Raw genomic sequence first — 25,567 nt, 5'->3', positions numbered from 1 at the left:
AAAGGGTAGTGAGGTCTGCACAACGCATCACCGGAGGCAAACTACCTGCCCTCCAGGACACCTACACCACCCGCTGTTACAGGAAGGCCATAAAGATCAAGGACAACAACCACCCGAGCAACTGCCTGTTCACCCCGCTATCATCCAGAAGGCGAAGTCAGTACAGGTGCATCAAAGCTGGGACAGACTAAAAAACAGCTTATATCTCAAGGCCATCAGACTGTTAAACAGCCACCACTAACATTGAGGGGCTGCTGTCAACAACCATCTCTGGCATTTTAATAAATGGACTTAATGAAGGTATCACTAGTCACTAGTATCACTAGTCACTACTTTAAATAACGGCACTTTAATAATGTTTACATATCCTACATCACTCATCTCATATGTATATACTTCTATACCATCTACTGCCTGTTACGAATCCCTTTTTGTCCCGACAGACTAGGGGGTGGGGGTGGTAATGAGACCCGTAACATAACTCATGCAAATTATAATTGTGACAAAGTAAGTGAGAACGAAATAACCAGGACAACTGAAATCTACCGTCAAACTCAGGGTTTATTGGAAAACACACGGTAATGGGGGGAGCAGGAAAAGGGACTGAGCTGGACCCAAGGACAGAAACAATAAGTATTCAAAAACACCCCTAAGCTAGACTAGCCTACTTTAACAACAGCTAACTAACCAAAAATACAGTGGGTGGTCCGCCCAGTTCTAACTAGTGTATTTAACAAAGTCTACCTACGGGCAGTGTATGCCCATGGGCGACTTGTCTTGGTTTCCCCTTTTCCCACCAGCAATCAAACACAAAGACCATAACCAAAACAATACTCACAGGTGATGACAAAGTGCTATGGAGGTGCTCAAACAAAAGAGAGGTTAATACACAACGAGCGAGTGAACCACAGCGACCTACAGACATGGCATTTACATAGAGATATTGAGCTCAAGAGCAAACAACTGACAGGGTTTTTAAACCAAGGGAAAGGAACTGTGATTGGGTAGGAAAACAGGAGGAGGTGTGTCTTCTGATTGATGATTGATTGGTGACTGATTGGGGAGTGATGATTTTCACCTGTGAGGGGAGAAGGAGAGAAAACACACACACAGGATACTGGTATCCGTAACATTGCCTATGCCACACGGCCATAGCTCATCCATATATTTAAATGCACATATTCTTCTTCATTCCTTACATTTGTGTGTAAAAGGTAGTTGTTGTGAATATTTTCGATATTACTGCTTTTGTTCGATCTAGAAGCACAAGCATTTCGCTACACTCACATTAACATCTGCTAACCATGTGTATGTGACCAATAACATCTGCTAACCATGTGTATGTGACCAATAACATCTGCTAACCATGTGTGTGACCATTAACATCCGCTAACCATGTGACCAGTAACATCTGCTAACCATGTGTATGTGACCAGTAACATCTGCTAACCATGTGTATGTGACCAATAACATCTGCTAACCATGTGACCAGTAACATCTGCTAACCATGTGTATGTGACCAATAACATCTGCTAACCATGTGTATGTGACCAATAACATCTGCTAACCATGTGTATGTGACCAATAACATCTGCTAACCATGTGTATGTGACCAATAACATCTGCTAACCATGTGTATGTGACCAATAACATCTGCTAACCATGTGTATGTGACCATTAACATCTGCTAACCATGTGACCAGTAACATCTGCTAACCATGTGTATGTGACCAATAACATCTGCTAACCATGTGTATGTGACCATTAACATCTGCTAACCATGTGTATGTGACCAATAACATATGCTAACCATGTGTATGTGACCAATAACATCTGCTAACCATGTGTATGTGACCATTAACATCTGCTAACAATGTGTATGTGACCAATAACATATGCTAACCATGTGTATGTGACCAATAACATCTGCTAACCATGTGTATGTGACCAATAACATCTGCTAACCATGTGTATGTGACCATTAACATCTGCTAACCATGTGTATGTGACCATTAACATCTGCTAACCATGTGTATGTGACCATTAAATAGCTGCCAACCATGTGTATGTGACCAATAACATCTGCTAACCATGTGTAATGTGACCAATAACATCTGCTAACCATGTGTATGTGACCAATAACCATATGTTTGACTTGATTTTATTTAGTGAATCTTTTTAGAAACTGCGTTACTTCAGTCAGCAGATGACGAAGGGAGTTTTTCAGATGATGCTTCTCGCGTGACGTATAATGCAGTGGACACACAGGTTTCCACTAGCTACCACAGCCACAATGTCAAAAATGGATGATATCGAAAAAATTTATGAAAACGAACATTTGCTTTTTGGTCTTAATTTAGGGTTCGGCATAAGGTTGGCAATGTGGTTAAGGTTAAGATTGAAATCAAATTTTAAGAAGATAAATTGTAGAAATTGTTTGTTTTTTTTCTGTTGACTTTGAGGCTGTGGTAACTAGTGACGACCGACTGCTGTGGACGCTTCTGGAACGACACGGTTCAACCGTCTCTTTAGCCTGTTAGCCGACAAGAAGGAGAAACGTTGAAGCTCTGTCGACCATATTTGTGTAGTTACACAAATAACGCCCAGTGATTTAAACACAGTACTGTTAACGTATCTACTAGTTCATTTAAACGTAATTAGCTTGTTATTACATTTGAAAATGTGTTACCGAGCCTAGCACTAGGCTAGTCGCTAATGCTAAGTAGCTAGGTAGCTAGCTAGCTAACATCCCTGACAATGAGCTCACAAAGCTACTCTCCTGCTGCTAATGAAGAGGAGGTCTGCTGGACGGAGAAAGCAGCTATGGGGAGGAACATTGTCATTAAAGAAGAAGAAGAGGAGGATATTACAGTGATAGGAACGGAAGAAGCTTGTCGAATTAAAACAGAGGAAGAGGAGGAAGGGATAGAGGCTGTCACCGTGAAAGAGGAAGAGGGGATAGAGGTTGTCATAGTGGAAGAAGAGGTAGAAGCTTTCAGATTGAAAAATGAGATAGAGGAGGATATCACATTGAAAGAAGAAGAACCTTTTGTAGTGAAAGAGGAGGAGACTGAAGATCCGATTAACACCAGTGAGTATTGTCTTAAAAACAGGGGACACACGATGCAGTTGTTGATCAATGGGTGTGGTTTTAAAGGGACATTCAACAGACCTCGTTTAAAAGTAGATTTATTTATTTTCCTTTAGTTTGTATTCAGAGTTCGCTCGTCTATTGCTCTCCGACGGAAGGTCCTAGGATGATAAGTGACATGTTTGGAGTCAGAGGAGAGAGCAAGCTGCACCCTCTGTTTTTACCTCTTGTCAAACTCTCTTCCCTTTTACAGATACACAAACGAGGCAATATGCCGTTTCCTGGCCCTCCCAGGGCTCTACAGTGAAGGAGGACATCAGAAAGACACAGGAAGAATCTAATGTGACACCTGTGAGTCCCAGACAGTTTGGTGGTGATGACGATGCTATTCACTGCGACAAAGAATGGGACGTGAAAGACAAGGATTGGTTTCCTAGCAACAGGCTGAAGGCGGAGTCGGCTCCAGAGAGCCACACCCCAGAGCAGAGGGGGAGTGGTGTGAGTACATCCCAGCCACAAAGTGTTTCTGGTTCTCAACATTCCTTCCTTTAATTCCTGGACCTCCTCCTCTAAATGCATTGGAGGAGAACATTTGAGGTTCATCCAAATACTGATATGTGAATGTTTTTTGGCAAATACAGATGATTCTGATTGGACTTTATCCTCCACAACATGTATAGCAGGAGGTCCAGAGAATGAGAGGAATCAAGGTAGGAGAGTGTTTCCCACCCTAAATTGATTGTTTATTTTTGTGGTTTCCAGGACATGTCTTTCCCTCTCCCAGAGTCCCCAGGTCGTGCCTCTCCCACTGTTGCCTTACTGTGGGGTCTGAAGAGGGTGTCTGTGCAGCTGGTCGACTGCAGGAAAACACCGGGTCTGCGTGGAACTGTGAGAGGAGAAGAAGAGGGAGATTCAGATTCAAGTAAGAACAGTGGTGTGTGGATTAGACTACAATCTGCTTCTGTTACAGTCATTAGTTCTGTGGTCAGTGTATTCACTGTTGTATAGCAGCTCATTAGTTCTGTGGTCAGTGTATTCACTGTTGTATAGCAGCTCATTAGTTCTGTGGTCAGTGTATTCACTGTTGTATGGCAGCTCATTAGTTCTGAAACTACTCGAGCTGCTTTTTGCTAAAGTAATTGTGTACTGATTGGTGTCATCTCCTTAGTCAGAAGGTGTTTCACCCGTGCAATCTTGTTATCTCGCTCGTCAGAAGGTGTTTCACCCGTGCTGGCTTGTCATCTCGCTAGTCAGAAGGTGTTTCACCTGTGCTGGCTTGTCATCTCGCTAGTCAGAAGGTGTTTCACCTGTACTGGCTTGTCATCTCGCTAGTCAGAAGGTGTTTCACCCGTGCAATCTTGTTATCTCGCTAGTCAGAAGGTGTTTCACCTGTGCTGAGAGTAATGACTTATTGGTTCTCCCTGTTTAATTTGTGAACCCAAGCCTTTTATCCACTGTCTTCCCTGTTTTCTATAGCTCTGCTTCCTGTTGACTCCCTGTCTTAAGTTGGTGTGGGCTTGTCTTTTGTTTGTTTGGCTCTCCGTTTGTGGCACATTTCCTAGTTGCATGTCAACTTTAAAGGATGTCTTTCATCCATGTTTGTGGGTCCCAATTTCTTTGTTAGTTCCCTTGTTTGTTTCTACAACCCCACACATTTCCTAGTTGCATGTTTGGTTTAAAGGATGTCTTTGTTAGTTCCCTTTTTGTTTCTACAGCCCCACCTGTTTGGTTTTGGTTGTCCCAGGGAGTTTCTTTGTTAGTTCCCTTGTTTGTTTCTACAGCCCCACCTGTTTGGTTTTGGTTGTCCCAGGGAGTTTCTTTGTGAGTTCCCTTGTTTGTTTTTCAGTTTGTCTTGTTTGGTTTTACCTTCCCAGTGGAGTCCATTACAAATTATTAATTCCCTTGTTTGTTTTAAAATCAGGGAACCTTTTGGAAATTCTTGTCTGTTTCATTGTTACATCCCTTGTTTGTTTCTAACCCCAAAGGATTTGGTCAGCGGTGACCAAACTTCTGTTTCCTGTTACTATTTTATAGGTAAGAAGAATATAATTTAACTTGGCTGAATTCTAGAAAGGATATTTTTCCCATCCTGCGAGAAATGGTTTAATGAAGTGACTATGTTGAGCGTAAAAGTGATCATTTGATGCTAGATTTCAAGTAATTTCTCAACTATTTGTGAATGATACAAACCTTAGAATAACCTTAGAAAACCTTAGAAATCAGAAGATAATATGGGCTGCATGATGTGACTAGAGGCTATTGATGATTTGAGAAATGCGCAAAAAAAGCCTGCGCTCTGTTCCTTGCATGTGAAGTAGCTAGCTAGCTGTAAAATTGCCTGAACAAACTGCACTATCAATTTATGAGTATCTCGCCGAGTTCAATTTGCAGTGTCTCTGCCACTGAGCTATGAAACGGAGTCTGCCTAGAGCGCTGTGGCGCATTAAGTGGAAACAAAGACTGTTCTCAGGGCAGGTCTGCCGGTTTTGACTAGCGTAAGTGACTTTTCGTAGCAGGTTAGTGCAAATAACGTGAAGGTTATGATAACTAACGTGGTAGGTTAGTAGAATTAGGTTAAGGTTAGGATAATTAACGTGGTAGGTTAGTAGAATTAGGTTAAGGTTAGGATAATTAACGTGGTAGGTTAGTAGAATTAGGTTAAGGTTAGGATAATTCATGTGGTAGGTTAGTAGAATTAGGTTAGCTAAAAATGCTAAAACTCTCCCGATGTGACTTGGACATATCTAGCGACAATCAGGCCTGCCCTGAGAACAATCTTGGCGGGGGAGGGAACTGCAGGGAAAATCAGTTTGACCTCATTTCTACCAGCATGCAAAATGTGCAACTAGAGGGGAAAATTCTCTAGACCACCTTTACTCCACACAGAACGCACGGGGACTGGTGGTGTAGTTGAGTGAGATGCCTACCTCTACCAAAAGACAGTGAATGTCCCTGCTGTTGACAATGGGACCAGTTTATTCCGATATAATGGAGAAGGTCGAACATCAGACTGACGATGCTGCAGAACATCTAGGTCAAGGCCAACGACGGGTCCTCACCCTGGAGTGGATGTTGAGGGGAGAACATCTAGGTCAAGGCAAACGAGGGTCCTCACCCTGGAGTAGATGCTGAGGAGAGAACATCTAGGTCAAGGCCAACGACGGGTCCTCACCCTGGAGTGGATGTTGAGAGGAGAACATCTAGGTCAAGGCCAACGGCGGGTCTTCAACCTGGAGTGGATGCTGAGGGGAGAACATCTAGGTCAAGGCCAATGATGGGTCCTCACCCTGGAGTGGATGTTGAGGGGAGAACATCTAGGTCAAGGCCAACGACGGGTCCTCAACCTGGAGTGGATGTTGAGGGGAGAACATCTAGGTCAAGGCCAACGACGGGTCCTCACCCTGGAGTGGATGTTGAGGGGAGAACATCTAGGTCAAGGCCAACGACGGGTCCTCAACCTGGAGTGGATGTTGAGGGGAGAACATCTAGGTCAAGGCCAACGACGGGTCCTCACCCTGGAGTGGATGTTGAGGGGAGAACATCTAGGTCAAGGCCAACGACGGGTCCTCACCCTGGAGTGGATGTTGAGGGAGAACATCTAGGTCAAGGCCAACAGCAGGTCCTCACCCTGGAGTGGATGTTGAGGGGAGAACATCTAGGTCAAGGCCAACGACGGGTCCTCACCCTGGAGTGGATGCTGAGGGGAGAACATCTAGGTCAAGGCCAACATTGTGGATGTTGAAAGAACATCTAGGTCAAGGCCAATCCTCACCCTGGAGTGGATGTTGAGGGGGAGAACATCTAGGTCAAGGCCAACGATTCCTCACCCTGGAGTGGATGTTGAGGAGAACATCTAGGTCAAGGCCAATTACGGGTCCTCACCCTGGAGTGGATGCTGAGGGGAGAACATCTAGGTCAAGGCCAACGACGGGTCCTCACCCTGGAGTGGATGTTGAGGCGGAGAACATCTAGGTCAAGGCCAACGACGGGTCCTCAACCTGGAGTGGATGTTGAGGGGAGAACATCTAGGTCAAGGCCAATGTCCTTGAGAATGTTAAGGCCAACGGGGTCCTCACCCTGGAGTGGATGTTGAGGGGAGAACATCTAGGTCAAGGCCAACGACGGGTCCTCACCCTGGAGTGGATGTTGAGGGAGAACATCTAGGTCAAGGCCAACGACGGGTCCTCACCCTGGAGTGGATGTTGAGGGGAGAACATCTAGGTCAAGGCCAACGACGGGTCCTCACCCTGGAGTGGATGTTGAGGGGAGAACATCTAGGTCAAGGCCAACGACGGGTCATCACCCTGGAGTGGATGTTGAGGGGAGAACATCTAGGTCAAGGCCAACGACAGGTCCTCACCCTGGAGTGGATGTTGAGGGGAGAACATCTAGGTCAAGGCCAACGACGGCTCCTCACCCTGGAGTGGATGTTGAGGGGATAACATCTAGGTCAAGGCCAACGACAGGTCCTCACCCTGGAGTGGATGTTGAGGGGATAACATCTAGGTCAAGGCCAACGATGATCCTCACCCTGGAAATGTTGAGGGGATAACATCTAGGTCAAGGCCAACGACGGTCAACACCCTGGAGTGGATGTTGAGGGGAGAACATCTAGGTCAAGGCAACGACGGGTCCTCACCCTGGAGTGGATGCTGAGGGAGAACATTAGGTCAAGGCAACTACCTCACCCTGGAGTGGATGCTGAAGAACATCTAGGTCAAGGCCAGTTTCCTCACCCTGGAGTGGATGCTGAGGGAGAACATCTAGGTCAAGGCCAACGATTAGGTCACCCTGGAGTGGATGTTGAGGGGAAACATCTGGTCAAGGCCAACAAAAGGTCCTCACCCTGGAGTGGATGTTGAGGGGATAACATCTAGGTCAAGGCCAACAGACTGTCCTCAACCTGGAGTGGATGTTGAAGGAGAACATCTAGGTCAAGGCCAACTTTGGTCCTCACCCTGGAGTGGATGTTGAGGGAGAACATCTAGGTCAAGGCTTTATTCTCTAGGGTCCTCACAGTGGATGTTGAGGGGAGAACATCTAGGTCAAGGCCAACGGGGTCCTCACCCTGGACATGTTGAGAACATCTAGGTCAAGGCCAACGACGGGTCCTCACCCTGGAGTGGATGCTTGGGAGAACATCTAGGTCAAGGCCAACGACGGGTCCTCACCCTGGAGTGGATGTTGAGGGGAGAACATCTAGGTCAAGGCCAACGACGGGTCCTCACCCTGGAATGTTGAGGGACAACATCTAGGTCAAGGCCAACGACGGGTCCTCACCCTGGAGTGGATGTTGAGGGAGAACATCTAGGTCAAGGCCAACGGGGGTCCTCACCCTGGAGTGGATGTTGAGGGGAGAACATCTAGGTCAAGGCCACTTCCTCAACCTGGAGAGTTAATACTTTGTGGATGTTGAGGGGAGAACATCTTTGGTCAAGGCCAGCTGACGGGTCCTCACCCTGGAGTGGATGTTGGGGGAGAACATCTAGGTCAAGGCCAACAACGGGTCCTCAACCTGGAGTGGATGTTGAGGGGACTGAACATCTTCAAGGCCAACCCTCAACCTGGAGTGGATGTTGAGGGGAGAACATCTTCAAGGCAAACACTCGTCCTCACCCTGAGTGGATGTTGAGATGGAGAACATCTAGGTCAAGGCCAACGACGGGTCCTCACCCTGGAGTGGATGTTGAGAGAACATCTTCAAGGCCACAGATCATCACCCTGGAGTGGATGTTGAGGGGGAGAACATCTAGGTCAAGGCCAAACTTGGTCCTTCACCCTGGAGTGGATGTTGAGGGAGAACATCTAGGTCAAGGCCAACGACGGGTCCTCACCCTGGAGTGGATGTTGAGGGAGAACATCTAGGTCAAGGCCAACGACGGGTCCTCACCCTGGAGTGGATGTTGAGGGACTCATCTAGGTCAAGGCCCATCCGATCATCCTCACCCTGGAGTGGATGTTGAGGGGATAACATCTAGGTCAAGGCCAACGACGGGTCCTCACCCTGGAGTGGATGTTGAGGGGAAACATCAGGTCAAGGCCAAACCCTCACCCTGGAGTGGATGTTGATGGGATCACCATCAGGTCAAGGCCAACGACGGGTCATCACCCTGGAGTGGATGTTGTCTAGGTCAAGGCCAACTGTGTTGCTTCCTCACCCTGGACGTGTTTGGGGAGAAATCTAGTTCAAGGCCAACGATGGTCCTCATCTGCATGAGCAGAACATCTATCAACCACATGCTTGGGTGTCCTCCCAGGTGGATGTTGATTCTAGGTCAAGGCCAACACGGGTCCTCACCCTGGAAGTTGAGGGGGATAACATCTTTCAAGGCCAATCCTCACCCTGGAGTGGATGCTTCTAGGTCAAGGCCAACACGGGTCCTCAAAGGAAGAGGAACATTTAGGTCAAGGCCAACGACTTTTCCTCAACCTGGAATGTTGAGGGAGAACATCTGGAAAGGCCAAATTAACCCTGGAGTGGATAGAACATCTCTCAACCAACATCCTCAACCTGGAGTGGATGCACTGGGAATTCTAGGTCATCAACAGATTCCTTCTCCTGGTAGTGGATGTACAAACATCTAGGTCAAGGAGCAACATGGTCTTGTAGATTTGCAGTGGTCAGTTATACTAACTTCCCCAACAGCAGCTACATTGGATTCCAGGAAGATGAGGCTCATAGCGTCTGTACGAATAACATTTTCAAGCAATAACATTGTAGTTTAAAAAAAAAATGTGAACAAATTAATGTTATTATAAGACATGCAACAACATTTACACAGTTACTAAGCAATTCACAGTGTCTCAGCATTAGTTAGAACCTTTACAAACATCTACCTAGAGTTGTAGAGTTTCACTCAACAGCTGGGCTTGAAGGTTTGGATTGAGAACCTACAGGACGGTAGGTCTCTAGGTACATCAGAACCTACAGGACGCTCTAGGTACATGTTTGAGAACCTACAGGACGGTATCTTGGTACAATGTTTGAGAACCTACAGGACGGTAGGTCTCTAGGTACATGTTTGAGAACTACAGGACGGTTAGGTCTCTAGGTACAATGTTTGAGATCCTACAGGACGGTAGGTCTCTAGGTACAATGTTTGAGAACCTACAGGACGGTAGGTCTCTAGGTACAATGTTTGAGAATCTACAGGACCGATCTCTAGGTACAATGTTTGAGAACCTACAGGACAGGTCTCTAGGTACAATGTTTGAGAACCTACAGGACGGTAGGTCTCCAGGTACAAAGTTTGAGAACCTTGGGGTTTATGTAAAGTTCAAGGGGGAAGATCCCAATTGCATACTCTTTGTGTCCCTTCTCCTTCTCAGAACGCATCGGATGAGACCAAGAGTAACTCCTGTCACATCCAATGTGTGTTTTGACCCTGAGCACATCACCTGAGGAGGAGTATGTAGTTGAGATCTTCCCACAGAATCATCATTACTCCCTGTATTGACTCAGGCCTGGGAACCAGCCCAGTTCCAAAACTTCACCAGCTTGTAAAACCCTACTGGGCGCATGAATCGAATCCCCTCATTGGACAGAACGGGTGTTCCCATTCAAGGCCCCATAATGGGTGGACTGTCGGCCGTTGCGATGTACCCATTGGACAGGAACCCAGGAAGTGTTCCCATCAGTCTGTGCTGTGATTTGTTGAATCAACTCTACTGACATTCCAATAAATACATTCCATTGCATGAGCAGCATCAACTATCTGAATGAACATTCTACATTACCATCAACTACCCATCACGTACCCCTACAAGTCAACCAACCCAGGACCCTAACAGCAACTCCCCCACCCCCATACACATCAACTACCTGGACGATCTGCATGTACTTTGTCTACACATCAACTACCTAGCTGCTACTACATCAACTATCTGTCACCCTACACATCAACCTACCTACCCCGTACCCCTACACATCAACTACCCCGTACCCCTACACATCAACTACCCCGTACCCCTACACATCAACTACCCCGTACCCCTACACATCAACTACCCCCTACCCCCTACACATCAACTACCCAGTACCCCTACACATCAACTACCCAGTACCCCTACACATCAACTACCTCGTACCCCTACACATCAACTACCTAGTACCCCTACACATCAACTACCCCGTACCCCTACACATCAACTACCTAGTACCCCTACACATCAACTACCCAGTACCCCTACACATCAACTACCTAGTACCCCTACACATCAACTACCCAGTACCCCTACACATCAACTACCTAGTACCCCTACACATCAACTACCTAGTACCCCTACACATCAACTACCCCGTACCCTACACATCAACTACCTAGTACCCCTACACATCAACTACCTAGTACCCCTACACATCAACTACCCCGTACCCCTACACATCAACTACCTCGTACCCCTACACATTTTACATTTACATTTAAGTCATTTAGCACTCGACTTACAAATCAACTCACCTTCTGTACATCCAGTGGATACAGCCATGTTATAAATCATTTACCCCTACACATTACAATCAGTACTATCCTCTGGTATTCCTTGAAGACCTGGGGTTTACACATCAACTGTAACTCTCCGGACTGGTACTGACTGTGTATACAGCCATGTTGTTACCTCGTACCCCACACATCAACTCAGACTGGTACTCTGTACAGCCAACTTACTTACCTCAGTGGTAGGGACATCAACTCAGTACTGGTACTCTGTGTATACAGCCATGTTATTACCTGTAGGGCCTGATCAACTCAGTACTGGTACTCTGTGTATACAGCCATGTTATTACCGTACAACACATCATGTACTGGTACTCTGTGCCAGTGGACAGATCGGAAGCAGGGTGACGTGAGAGAACTTGGGAAGGTTGAACACCACTACGGCGTTCAATGAGTTGTACTCTGTTTAATGGCCATGCAGGAGCCCAGCCTACAGACCTCAGCAGTATCTATCCTACAAGTGCCTTTCTAACCTCAACTCAGTCTTCCTGTGTGAGGCAAGTCAACAAACAGATGTTGTACCGAGCATGAACCAGTACAGGATCTCCACCGCCATGATGTTGGTTTGACCCAAACTGACAGGGTGTATGCCAATCTGGTTTCAGAGCTGGTCATGGGTGCCCGTCAGCCACGCTCAAGGTCCTAAATGATATCTTAACCGCCATCGATAAGAAACATTCCTGTGCAGCCGTATTCATTGATCTGGCCAATCCACACTTATGTCGACTCTGTCAATCACCACATCCTCATCGGCAGACTCGACAGCCTTGGTTTCTCAAATGATTGCCTCGCCTGGTTCACCAAGTACTTCTCTGATAGAGTTCAGTGTGTCAAATCGGAGGGTCTGCTGTCTGGACCTCTGGCAGTCTCTATGGGGGTGCCACAGGGTTCAATTCATGGACCGACTCTTCTCTGTATACATCAATGAGGTCGCTCTTGCTGCTGGTGAGTCTCTGATCCACCTCTACGCAGACGACACCATTCTGTTTACTTCTGGCCCTTCTTTGGACACTGTGTTAACAACCCTCCAGGCAAGCTTCAATGCCATACAACTCTCCTTCCGTGGCCTCCAATTGCTCTTAAATACAAGTAAAACTAAATGCATGCTCTTCAACCGATCGCTACCTGCACCTGCCCACCTGTCCAACATCACTACTCTGGACGGCTCTGACTTAGAATACGTGGACAACTACAAATACTTAGTTGTCTGGTTAGACTGTAAACTCTCCTTCCAGACCCATATCAAACATCTCCGATCCAAAGTTAAATCTAGAATTGGCTTCCTATTTCGCAAACAAAGCACCCTTCACTCATGCTGCCAAACATACCCTTGTAAAACTGACCATCCTACCAATCCTCGACTTTGGCGATGTTATTTACAAAATAGCCTCCAATACCCTACTCAACAAATTGGATGCAGTCTATCACAGTGCAATCCGTTTTGTCACCCAAGCCCCATATACTACCCACCATTGCGACCTGTACGCTCTCGTTGGCTGGCCCTCGCTTCATACTCGTCGTCAAACCCACTGGCTCCATGTCATCTACAAGACCCTGCTAGGTAAAGTCCCCCTTATCTCAGCTTGCTGGTCACCATAGCATTTCCCACCTGTAGCACACGCTCCAGCAGGTATATCTCTCTAGTCACCCCCAAAACCAATTCTTTCTCTGGCCGCCTCTCCTTCCAGTTCTCTGCTGCCAATGACTGGAACGAACTACAAAAATCTCTGAAACTGGAAACACTTATCTCCCTCACTAGCTTTAAGCACCAACTGTCAGAGCAGCTCACAGATTACTGCACCTGTACATAGCCCACCTATAATTTTGCCCAAACAACTACCTCTTTCCGTACTGTATTTAATTAATTTAATTATTTTGCTCCTTTGCACCCCATTATTTGTATTTCTACTTTGCACATTCTTCCATTGCTAATCTACCATTCCAGTGTTTTACTTGCTACATTGTATTTACTTTGCCACCATGGACTTTTTTTGCCTTTACCTGCCTTATCTCACTTTATTTGCACACATCGTATATAGACTTGTTTATACTGTATTATTGACTATGTTTGTTTTACTCCATGTGTACCTCTGTGTCGTTGTATGTGTCGAACTGCTTTGCTTTATCTTGGCCAGGTCGCAATTGTAAATGAGAACTTGTTCTCAACTTGCCTACCTGGTTAAATAAAGGGGAAATAAATAAATAAAAACATCAACTCAATACTGGTACTCAGTGTATACAGCCATGTTGTCGTTACTCGTTGTGTTATTACATGTTTTACTTTATTTCTCTATTTTCTTTCTCTTCTCATTGTTGGGCCTGAAAGGAGGCATTTCACTGTTAATCTACACCTGTTGTTTATGAAGCATGTGACAATTAAACTTTGATTTGATGACAACACCAGGCAGCCATTGCAGGTGTTGCCAGGAGTTGACCAGTCGAACTGCCATGAGTTGACCAGGGTTAGAGGTTTTTCTATTCATTCTGATGTCTATGCTAATGAGTTGACCAGGGTTAGAGGTTCCAATCCCATTCTATTCATTCTGATGTCTATGCTAATGAGTTGACCAGGGTTAGAGGTTCCAATCCCATTCTATTCATTCTGATGTCTATGCTAATGAGTTGACCGGGGTTAGAGGTTATTCTATTCATTCTGATGTCTATGCTAATGAGTTGACCAGGGTTAGAGGTTCCAATCCCATTCTATTCATTCTGATGTCTATGGCCATGAGTGGCCAGGGTGATGTTGGGAGGTAGGTCTGGTGTCCCCCGGGGGTGATGTTGGGAGGTAGGTCTGGTGTCTCCGAGGGTGATGTTGGGAGGTAGGTCTGGTGTCTCCCAGGGTGATGTTGGGAGGTAGGTCTGGTGTCTCCCAGGGTGATGTTGGGAGGTAGGTCTGGTGTCTCCCAGGGTGATGTTGGGAGGTAGGTCTGGTGTCTCCCAGGGTGATGTTGGGAGGTAGGTCTGGTGTCTCCCAGGGTGATGTTGGGAGGTCTGGTGTCTCCCAGGTCTTGGGAGGTAGGTCTGGTGTCCCCCAGGGTGATGTTGGGAGGTAGGTCTGGTGTCCCCCAGGGGATGTTGGGAGGTAGGTCTGGTGTCTCCCATGTTGGGAGGTAGGTCTGGTGTCCCCCAGGGTGATGTTGGGAGGTAGGTCTGGTGTCCCCCAGGGTGATGTTGGGAGGTAGGTCTGGTGTCCCCCAGGGTGATGTTGGGAGGTGGTCTGGTGTCTCCCAGGGTGATGTTGGGAGGTGGTCTGGTGTCCCCAGGGTGATGTTGGGAGGTAGGTCTGGTGTCCCCCAGGGGGATGTTGGGAGGTAGGTCTGGTGTCCACCAGGGTGATGTTGGGAGGTAGGTCTGGTGTCCCCCAGGGTGATGTTGGTCTGGTGTCCCCCAGGTGATGTTGTCTGGTGTCCACCAGGGTGTCCACCGGGGTGATGTTGGGAGGTTGGTCTGGTGTCCCCCGGGGTGATGTTGGTCTGGTGTCCCCCGGGGTGATGTTGGTCTGGTGTCCACCGGGGTGATGTTGGTCTGGTGTCCACCGGGGTGATGTTGGTCTGGTGTCCCCCAGGGTGATGTTGGTGTCCACCGGGGTGATGTTGTCTGGTGTCCACCAGGGTGATGTTGGTCTGGTGTCCACCGGGGTGATGTTGGTCTGGTGTCCACCGGGGTGATGTTGGTCTGGTGTCCCCCAGGGATGATTGGTTGGTCTTGGGAGGTGGTCTGGTGTCTCCCAGGGTGATGTTGGGAGGTCTGGTGTCCCCCAGGGTGATGTTGGGAGGTAGGTCTGGTGTCCCCGGAGTGATGTTGGGAGGTAGGTCTGGTGTCCACCGGGGTGATGTTGGGAGGTAGGTCTGGTGTCCACCGGGGTGTTGGGAGGTTGGTCTGGTGTCCCCCGGGGTGATGTTGCTGGTGTCCCCCATGATGTACTGGTGTCCCCCAGTTTGATGGGTCTGTTCTGATGTTGGTCTGACAGCCTGTCCACCAGGGTGATGTTGGTCTGGTGTCCACCAGGGTGATGTTGGTCTGGTGTCCACCAGGGGTTTTGGTCTGGTGTCCACCAGGGTGATGTTGGTCAGCCTGCTGGATCTTCCTGCCGCATTAGGGGTTCTAGACAGCCTGCTGGACCAACGGGGTTCTAGGCAGACTGCTGGACCAACGGGGTTCTAGGCAGCCTGCTGGACCAACTTGGTTCTAGACAGCCTGCTGGACCAACAGGGTTTTAAAGTTGGGGTTCCAAGTTTGTCCAGCAGTTGGGGTTCCAATGGTGTTCTAAAGATGTAACAGATTAACAAATCATACAGACATACATTAGTCCTCATTTGTCTTACCTTGCATCCTGCTGAACAATTATTTTAGGAGGCATGAGTGGAGGAACTTTGGGTCCCAACTTTGAAAAGAGTGAAATTGATACAGTGATAGAAGATAAAATCAGGGTTCGTCAAATCAAATGTTGTTGGTTGCAGACACCCATTTAGCAGATGTTGTTTGAAATGCTTGTGTTTCTAGCTCCAACAGTGCACTTCCCCTCCCCCTTAACATGTATTTTTAACCTCACGCTTAATGTTAAGGAAGTCCCCAAGTTATGGAAATCTGCTTTTGTGCTGGCTCTCCTGAATGGTGGAGATCCTTCGCTACTTGACAGCTATCGATCCATATCAAAATCATCTGTACTGTCAAAGGTCCTGGAGTCCTTAGTTAGTAGGCAGCTGAAGGCCTGCCTCCAAGAAAACAACATCTTAAATGGAATCAGGTTTTACTTCTGGCCACAGCACCCCATTTCAGCAACATTGAAGGTTTTAAACATCATCCATTGTGCTCTTGACAAGAAGTTACATTTGACAAGAAGTTACATTGTGTTGTCTGTCTTTATTGATTTGTTGAAGGCATTTGACACCATGGACCATGCTGTGTTGGTGCAAAGGTTAAAAATTATATGGGTATTACTGGTCATGCTCTAGATTGGTTAATAAACAACCAATAAACAACCAATCAAATTGCACACCATGTGTAATGGCGGATGGTTGAGTCCAGAGTTGTGCTCAGGTGTTCCGCAAGGTTCTATTTTGGACCCACTGTTCATGAACAGCGGATGTTCATTTTGTATATCAACATCATTGGGGATCATATTGAAACAGCGGATGTTCATTTTTTTATGTAGATGATACTGTTCTTTATTCAAGTGGTAGTAGTTTGTCTTTAGCTTTTGAAAATGCCCAAAGAGCATTTCAACACCATACATCAGAATCTGTATGATTTTAAAGCTGGTTCTGAATTTGGGTAAAACAAAATGCATGATATTTCCAAATGCCAGGGATGTTGTTAATCATGTCATCGCTACATTGGATGGACATACTATAGAGCAAGTCAGTGTACAAATATTTGGGTGTGTGGGTTAACTGCCTTGTCAGCTCGGGGATTTGATCTAGCAACCTTTCAGTTATTGGCCCATGTTATGTCAATGAGAAAAACCCTGTATAAATAAAATGTTAAATAAAATAAAAACATTCAAAACAATAGCCAATGCTAACTAGCATCCGCTAACATACCTGTAGACTTCCAGTAATTTCACTAAAACGAGTTGACTGTCTTCATAGGAAGACAGTTATTTCATTCAGGTCTCTCTTTTAAATAAACACTTTTTTTTGGCAGGTGAAAGAACAGACTCAGAGGAGCCAGAGACGTCCAACCCAGCAGGACAACACCACTGCTCCCACTGTGGAAAGAGTTTTTCCCGGTTAGGGTCCCTGAAAAGGCACGAGATGATACATACAGGAGAAAAGCCTTTCCACTGCTCCCAGTGTGGAAAGAGTTTTGCCATGTTATTTTGCCTGAAACGACATGAGATGATACACACAGGAGAAAAGCCATTCCACTGCTCCCAGTGCGGAAAGAGTTTTGCCCGGTTATGGCAGCTGAAAATGGATGAGAGAAGGCACAGAGGAGAGAAGCCTTTCCGCTGCTCCGATTGTGGAAAGAGTTTTACCCAGTTTGGGGGCCTGAAGGAACATGAGAGAATGCACACAGGGGAAAAGCCCTTCAACTGTTCCTTTTGTGGAAAGTGTTTTTCCCGGTTGAGGCACCTGAAAACACATGAGAGAATTCACACAGGAGAAAAGCCCTACCATTGCCAACATTGTGGAAAGAGTTTTACCCGGTCGGGGCACCTGAAAGCACATGAGAGAATTCACACAGGAGAAAAGCCCTTCCACTGCTCCCTGTGTGGAAAGAGTTTTACTCAGTTAGGGGGCCTGACAAAACATAAGATATTACACAAAGGAGAGAAGCATTTCCACTGCTCCCTGTGTGGAAAGAGTTTTATCCAGTTATGGGGCCTGAAAACACACGAGTGGACACACATGAAAGAGAAGCCTCACCCCTGTTCCCAGTGTGGAAAGAGTTTTACCCGGTTGGGGCACCTGAAAACACATGAGAGAATTCACACAGAAGAAAAGCCCTTACACTGCTCCTTGTGTGGAAAGACTTTTATTCAGTTACTGGGCCTGAAAAGACATGAGTGGACGCACATAAAAGAGAAGCCTCACCCCTGTTCCCAGTGTGCAAAGAGTTTCACACAGTCAAGATACCTGAAAAAACATGAGCTGACACACTCCGCGGCGAAGCCTTGAAAGAATCCACATTGCAGAGAGATATATATTGGGAAGATATTTACCTGGTTAGGGAACCTGAAAGACCATGAGTTAACAGGCACAGGGGAAGTACCTTACCTCTGCTCTCAGTGTGGAAAGAGAGATTTAACGAAACTCATTAATTAACTGATGTATTTAACACATACAGTGCTCCAACACTTGCCTCTTTTTTTCACTGACTGCTTATTTGTTTATGCCACACGAAATCAAATTGTACAAAGTGAACTCAATGTTTTTAAATGAATTGAACATGGAGTGAGTATATCTGTTTTAGTATAGAGTAGGTCAGTTGTAATGCATTTTAATTCAATTATAACTTTTTAGAACTCTGTCTTTGTGTATTTTCTCTGTGTGTTAATCAAGTGCTATCTAGTTAAATGTGATATTTCCTATTGTGTTTGCATTGTGTGTGTGAAAAAAAAATAAACAAATGTACAGACTGAGAAAAACGTAAATTCTTATTTAAACAGTATTTATTCATAATGTACATGTTAATATTGAGAGGGTGTACTGCAAGGCAGGATCAATAAGGGCTAGCCATCTAACTTTATTTAAATATAGTACCAGAAATAACTATGATTAATAATAATAACTACGATTTTCTGGTTGAATTCAAAAATCTGAACTTAGGTACTTTCGCAAGGCACTGTATGTGTTTTTCAGTACAAAATAATAAAAAGGTATCTGGCTAACTCATCGATCCTGCTGTTGTTGTATACCACTCAGGTCTGCCTAGAGGAAAACAGTCCAGGTCTCCACCACCCTACACACACACACACCGTTCCACCACCATAGGAGAGACTAATAACCCTCCACACACACACACACCGTTCCACCACCCTAGGAGAGACTAATACCCCCCCACACACACACCGTTCCACCACCCTAGGAGAGACTAATACCCCCCCCCACACACACACACACACACCGTTCCACCACCCTAGGAGAGACTAATACCCCCCCACACACACACCATTCTAGCACCATAGGAGAGACAAATACCCCACACACACACACACCATTCCACCACCCTAGGAGAGACTAATACCCCCCACACACACACCGTTCCACCACCCTAGGAGAGACTAATACCCCCCCCACACACACCGTTCCACCACCCTAGGAGAGACAAATACCCCCCCACACACACACCGTTCCACCACCCTAGGAGAGACAAATACCCCCCCACACACACACCGTTCCACCACCCTAGGAGAGACAAATACCCCCCCACACACACACACCGTTCCACCACCCTAGGAGAGACTAATACCCCCCCCCCCACACACCGTTCCACCACCCTAGGAGAAACTAATACCCCCCCCCACACACACACCATTCTAGCACCCTAGGAGAGACAAATACCCCCACACACACACCATTCTAGCACCATAGGAGAGACAAATACCCCACACACACACACACCATTCCACCACCCTAGGAGAGACTAATACCCCCCCACACACACCGTTCCACCACCCTAGGAGAGACTAATACCCCCCCCCACACACACCGTTCCACCACCCTAGGAGAGACTAATACCCCCCCCCCCCACACACACACCGTTCCACCACCCTAGGAGAGACTAATACCCCCCCCACACACACACCCGTTCCACCACCCTAGGAGAGACAAATACCCCCCACACACACACCGTTCCACCACCCAAGGAGAGACAAATACCCCCCCCACACACACACCGTTCCACCACCCAAGGAGAGACAAATACCCCCCCCCACACACACCGTTCCACCACCCTAGGAGAGACAAATACCCCCCCCACACACACCGTTCCACCACCCTAGGAGAGACAAATACCCCCCCACACACACACACCGTTCCACCACCCTAGGAGAGACTAATACCCCCCACACACACACCGTTCCACCACCCTAGGAGAGACTAATACCCCCCCCACACACACACCGTTCCACCACCCTAGGAGAAACTAATACCCCCCCACACACACACACCATTCTAGCACCCTAGGAGAGACAAATACCCCCCCCCACACACCATTCTAGCACCATAGGAGAGACAAATACCCCACACACACACACACACACACCATTCCACCACCCTAGGAGAAACTAATACCCCCCCCCACACACACACCGTTCCACTACCCTAGGAGAGACAAATACCCCACACACACCATTCTAGCACCATAGGAGAGACAAATACCCCACACACACACACCATTCCACCACCCTAGGAGAGACTAATACCCCCCCCCACACACACCGTTCCACCACCCTAGGAGAGACTAATACCCCCCCCCACACACACCGTTCCACTACCCTAGGAGAGACAAATACCCCCCCCCACACACACCGTTCCACCACCCTAGGAGAGACAAATACCCCCCACACACCGTTCCACCACCCTAGGAGAGACAAATACCCCCCACACACACCGTTCCACCACCCTAGGAGAGACTAATACCCCCCCCCCCACACACACCGTTCCACCACCCTAGGAGAGACTAATACCCCCCCCCACACACACCGTTCCACCACCCTAGGAGAGACTAATACCCCCCCCACACACCGTTCCACCACCCTAGGAGAGACAAATACCCCCCACACCGTTCCACCACCCTAGGAGAGACTAATACCCCCCCCCACACACACCGTTCCACCACCCTAGGAGAGACTAATACCCCCACACACACACACCGTTCCACCACCCTAGGAGAGACTAATACCCCCCCACACACACGTTCCACCACCCTAGGAGAGACTAATACCCCCCCCACACACACACCGTTCCACCACCCTAGGAGAGACAAACACCCCCCCCACACACCGTTCCACCACCCTAGGAGAGACTAATACCCCCACACACACCGTTCCACCACCCTAGGAGAGACTGATTCCCCCCACACACACACACCGTTCCACCACCCTAGGAGAGACTAATACCCCCCCCCACACACACCGTTCCACTACCCTAGGAGAGACAAATACCCCCCCCCCCACACACACACACCGTTCCACCACCCTAGGAGAACAAATACCCCCCACACACACCGTTCCACCACCCTAGGAGAGACTAATACCCCCCCCCCCCCACACACACACACACCGTTCCACCACCCTAGGAGAGACTAATACCCCCCCACACACACACCGTTCCACCACCCTAGGAGAGACTAATACCCCCCCACACACCGTTCCACCACCCTAGGAGAGACTAATACCCCCCCCACACACACCGTTCCACCACCCTAGGAGAGACAAATACCCCCCCCACACACCGTTCCACCACCCTAGGAGAGACAAATACCACACACCGTTCCACCACCCTAGGAGAGACAAATACCCCCCCACACACCGTTCCACCACCCTAGGAGAGACAAATACCCCCCCACACATACCACCCTAGGAGAGACTAATACCCCCCCACACACCGTTCCACCACCCTAGGAGAGACTAATACCCCCCCCCCCACACACACCGTTCCACCACCCTAGGAGAGACAAATACCCCCCACACACCGTTCCACCACACACCGTTCCACCACCCTAGGAGAGACTAATACCCCCCACACACCGTTCCACCACCCTAGGAGAGACTAATACCCCCCACACACACACCGTTCCACCACCCTAGGAGAGACAAATACCCCCCCCCACACACCGTTCCACCACCCTAGGAGAGACAAATACCACCCCCCACACACACACACACCGTTCCACCACCCTATGAGAGACAAATACCACCCCCACACACACACACCGTTCCACCACCCTAGGAGAGACAAATACCCCCCCCCCACACACCGTTCCACCACCCTAGGAGAGACAAATACCACCCCCCCCCACACCGTTCCACCACCCTAGGAGAGACTAATACCCCCCCACACACCGTTCCACCACCCTAGGAGAGACTAATACCCCCCCACACACCGTTCCACCACCCTAGGAGAGACAAATACCACCCCCCCCACACACACACACACCGTTCCACCACCCTAGGAGAGACTAATACCCCCCCACACACCGTTCCACCACCCTAGGAGAGACTAATACCCCTCCCCCCCACACACCGTTTCAGTCGCACATGCCCCTTAATATTTTACTGTGCGACCTGGAATTTTAATACGGGAGCACCAGTGCGCCTATAAAAAAAATATCACCCAGATAAAAACTTTTTGTAACGATAAGGCCTCGCTGTACTGTACTGTTCGTTAGCGTCGTGCTATCATCATCACTACAGCGAAAACTGATCATTTCCAGATCTAACAGGATTGTTTTCCTTCTTCCTGTCACGTATTGGGGGGGCGCATTTTCCATTCATAAAACACGTCACTTGCTGTTCTAAAACTCCTCGCGGGCTGTAAATAATTGTATTTTACATGTTGGATGTTCAGTCATGTTTGTTACCACATTAGCCAGGTAGATAACCACCTGTTAACTTTATTGGTACATTCAAACATTTGGGGGCACAGAAAGACTGGAAACGGGAAAGCTTCTTCAGGAGATCATAGCAATGTATGAATGACAGATCTCTTGGTCGTCACAAACGTTCTGAAAGAGACCGTGTTCTATGTTCCGCATCTCAATAGGAAATGTTGCTTTTACATCGTGTAAAAACCTAATATTACACACATTACTGATTTGTCTCAATATTCTTGGTATTTCTAATAAAATAGTTTCTAGGGCACAGCATGTGCTTCAGAAGTAGCTGGACATATAAGCTATATCTCAATCGATTAAAAAAAAAAAAAAAAAAAATTCTCTGTAAAACATGCAGTTATATTGGCGTTATTAGTCCTGAACCCGATACTATGAATTAGGTTTGAGGAGTTAGCGAGGTAACTTAGTGGTTAACTCTGAGTTCAACTCGAGATAACCAGTCACACGAATGTGGCTCACCTTTAAGCCAGGTACATTTCTATTGTAAGGAATCCTTCAGGACTAACCTGGTCTGGGGCAGGCTAACTCAGGACTAACCTGGTCTGGGGCATAACTCAGGACTAACTGGTCTGGGGCAGGCTAACTCAGGACTGGTCTGGGGCAGGCTAATAACCTGGTCTGGGGCAGGCTAACTCAGGACTAACCTGGTCTGGGGCAGGCTAACTCAGGACTAACCTGGTCTGGGGCAGGCTAACTCAGGACTAACCTGGTCTGGGGCAGGCTAACTCAGGACTAACCTGGTCTGGGGCAGGCTAACTCAGGACTAACCTGGTCTGGGGCAGGCTACTAGGACTAACTGGTCTGGGGCAGGCTAACTCAGGACTAACCTGGTCTGGGGCAGGCTAACTCAGGACTAACCTGGTCTGGGGCAGGCTAACTCAGGACCCTGGTCTGGGGCAGGCTAACTCCTAACCTGGTCTGGGGCAGGCTAACCAGGACTGGTCTGGGGCAGGCTAACTCAGGACTAACCTGGTCTGGGGCAGGCTAACTCAGGACTAACCTGGTCTGGGGCAGGCTAACTCAGGACTAACCTGGTCTGGGGCAGGCTAACTCAGGACTAACCTGGTCTGGGGCAGGCTAACTCAGGACTAACCTGGTCTGGGGCAGGCTAACTCAGGACTAACTACACTTATCCTGAATCATGTGTCTGAGCTGCGAGTTGAGGACGAATGAAAATCGAATTTCCTCCCTCTCGCAAAGATTGCGTCATTGTCCCATTTAATTTGAGGAAGACTGATATAAATATTTAATAAATCAAATTGTGTTCATTTTTTAAATATAAAATACTGAGCACATTACATGTTTTCACACACAGTAAAACTTTAGGAGTAAATAACTATTTTGTCGATAGGATTGGTGAAAAATATGCTTGTGCATTGATAAAGCACACCAAAGATCACATTAATGGCAAGTAATAAAATAGAGATGCCTACTTCACACCAGCCTGCTGAGTTTGCAAGATAACTATTCCTTCATTTAGATTTCAGCACAAATTAAATATGTGGTTCTGCCCTGACAAACAGAGGTTGCAGTTTGGAAACTGCAGTAATTACGTTCCACGGTGTTATTTTGGATGCATTATTTGCTGCATACTGCAGTTATAATACACTCTTACTGCAATACCTTTTGGTAAGGGTGACTCCACCATGGATTGATGGTTCGGCATTGTCTGTCGGTGTTCCACTAGCCATGTGCGATATAAACACTTACAAGCCTAGCTAGAACAGGCTTGAATAAGCAGCGGGTGTACTATCACTTACAAACTATAACCGGCTTTATCGGGAATCAAGGTAAGACCCCGATGCAGACTGTAACAACAGGGGCAGGCAAAGACAGGTCAAGGCAGGCAGGGGTCGGAAATCCAGGGTAAGGCGAAGGTACAGGACGGCAGGGAGGTCAGGGACTGGCAGAGAGGACTGGCAGAGAGGACTGGCAGAGAGATCGGCGGGCGGGTATGAAAAACCAGGATGATGATGATGATGATGATGATGATGATGATGATGATCGGCACAGATGACAGGAAACTCGCTGGTAAGCTTGAATGAACAAGATGAACTGGCACAACCAGACAGAGAACACGGGCATAAATACACAGGGGATAATTGGGAAGATGGGCGACACCTGGAAGGGGGGCGGAGACAAGCACACGGACAGGTGAAACAGATCAGGGCGTGACTGGCTTGAGTAAGCAGCGAATGCACTATCAATATCCACCATCATAATACGGATATAGCCTGAGCTAGAATGTGAAGCTAACTGAAGCTAGCTAGCTTTATACAGTAAGCCGAGGTAGATCTAGCTTGCTTCACAGTATACCCCTCAGATCCTGACAAAGGTTTAAGACGGTTTTGGGGGGCATTTAAGCTCTGAAGATCCATTCCCCGAGTTCATAAGTAGTTATCTTGAACTTGTTCGCAAAAAAAAAAACGTAGCGGGAAATACAGAAGTATTTTCTTCTACTCCGCTAGGATCAGCTTGTCCAAAATGTACGAATACAAACTCGAAAACACTGATTATCATGACAATTTAGTCCACGGAGTGAAACTACCGAACAGTAGGAAGCCTTCATTCCATATTGTCCATTTTCCTTTGACCCGTCCTGTTTTTGGTACGTAGCGTCATACATCAAAGCACATATTGATTTGATAGGGCGCTATTTAGGCCAATGGATCGGAGACATGTTGTATACATACATATACTGGCCGGCAACCACCCGGTTCCTCCACCCTGCACCTTAGAGGCTGCTGCCCTATCTATTTACATGGACATGGAATCACTGGTCACATTAATAATGTTAAATACAGGGCCTTCGGAAAGTAGTCAGACACTTTTGACTATTTCCACATTTTGTTACGTTACAGCCTTATTCAAATATGTATTACATTGTTTTTCCCCCTCATCAATCTACACTCCA

General features: G+C 47.5%; 1 protein-coding gene across 1 annotated transcript; it reads left to right on the top strand.

Annotated features, from left to right (window-relative positions):
* The first annotated feature begins 2,499 nt into the window (after positions 1 to 2,499).
* Positions 2,500 to 18,912, top strand: LOC135530752 (gastrula zinc finger protein XlCGF57.1-like). The gene is made up of 4 exons (XM_064958951.1): positions 2,500 to 3,091; positions 3,345 to 3,589; positions 3,854 to 4,013; positions 17,236 to 18,912. Exons 1-4 carry the CDS (start codon positions 2,758 to 2,760, stop codon positions 18,210 to 18,212), a joined length of 1,716 nt encoding a protein of 571 aa, XP_064815023.1. The 5' UTR covers positions 2,500 to 2,757; the 3' UTR covers positions 18,213 to 18,912.
* The last annotated feature ends 6,655 nt before the right edge of the window (positions 18,913 to 25,567 follow it).

Source organism: Oncorhynchus masou, unplaced genomic scaffold (assembly GCF_036934945.1).
Source record: "Oncorhynchus masou masou isolate Uvic2021 unplaced genomic scaffold, UVic_Omas_1.1 unplaced_scaffold_1413, whole genome shotgun sequence".
Lineage (NCBI taxonomy): Eukaryota > Metazoa > Chordata > Actinopteri > Salmoniformes > Salmonidae > Oncorhynchus > Oncorhynchus masou.
The sequence above is the reverse complement of the archived record's forward strand: the minus strand, read 5'-3'. Positions and strand labels throughout refer to the sequence as shown.

Excerpts from the sequence above, each read along its gene's own strand:
- LOC135530752 (XM_064958951.1), top strand. The coding sequence starts at position 2,758 with ATGAGCTCACAAAGCTACTCTCCTGCTGCTAATGAAGAGGAGGTCTGC. Across the intron at positions 3,092-3,344 it reads TGAAGATCCGATTAACACCA|ATACACAAACGAGGCAATAT; the intron begins GTGAGTATTGTC and ends TCCCTTTTACAG. Across the intron at positions 4,014-17,235 it reads AGAGGGAGATTCAGATTCAA|GTGAAAGAACAGACTCAGAG; the intron begins GTAAGAACAGTG and ends TTTTTTTGGCAG.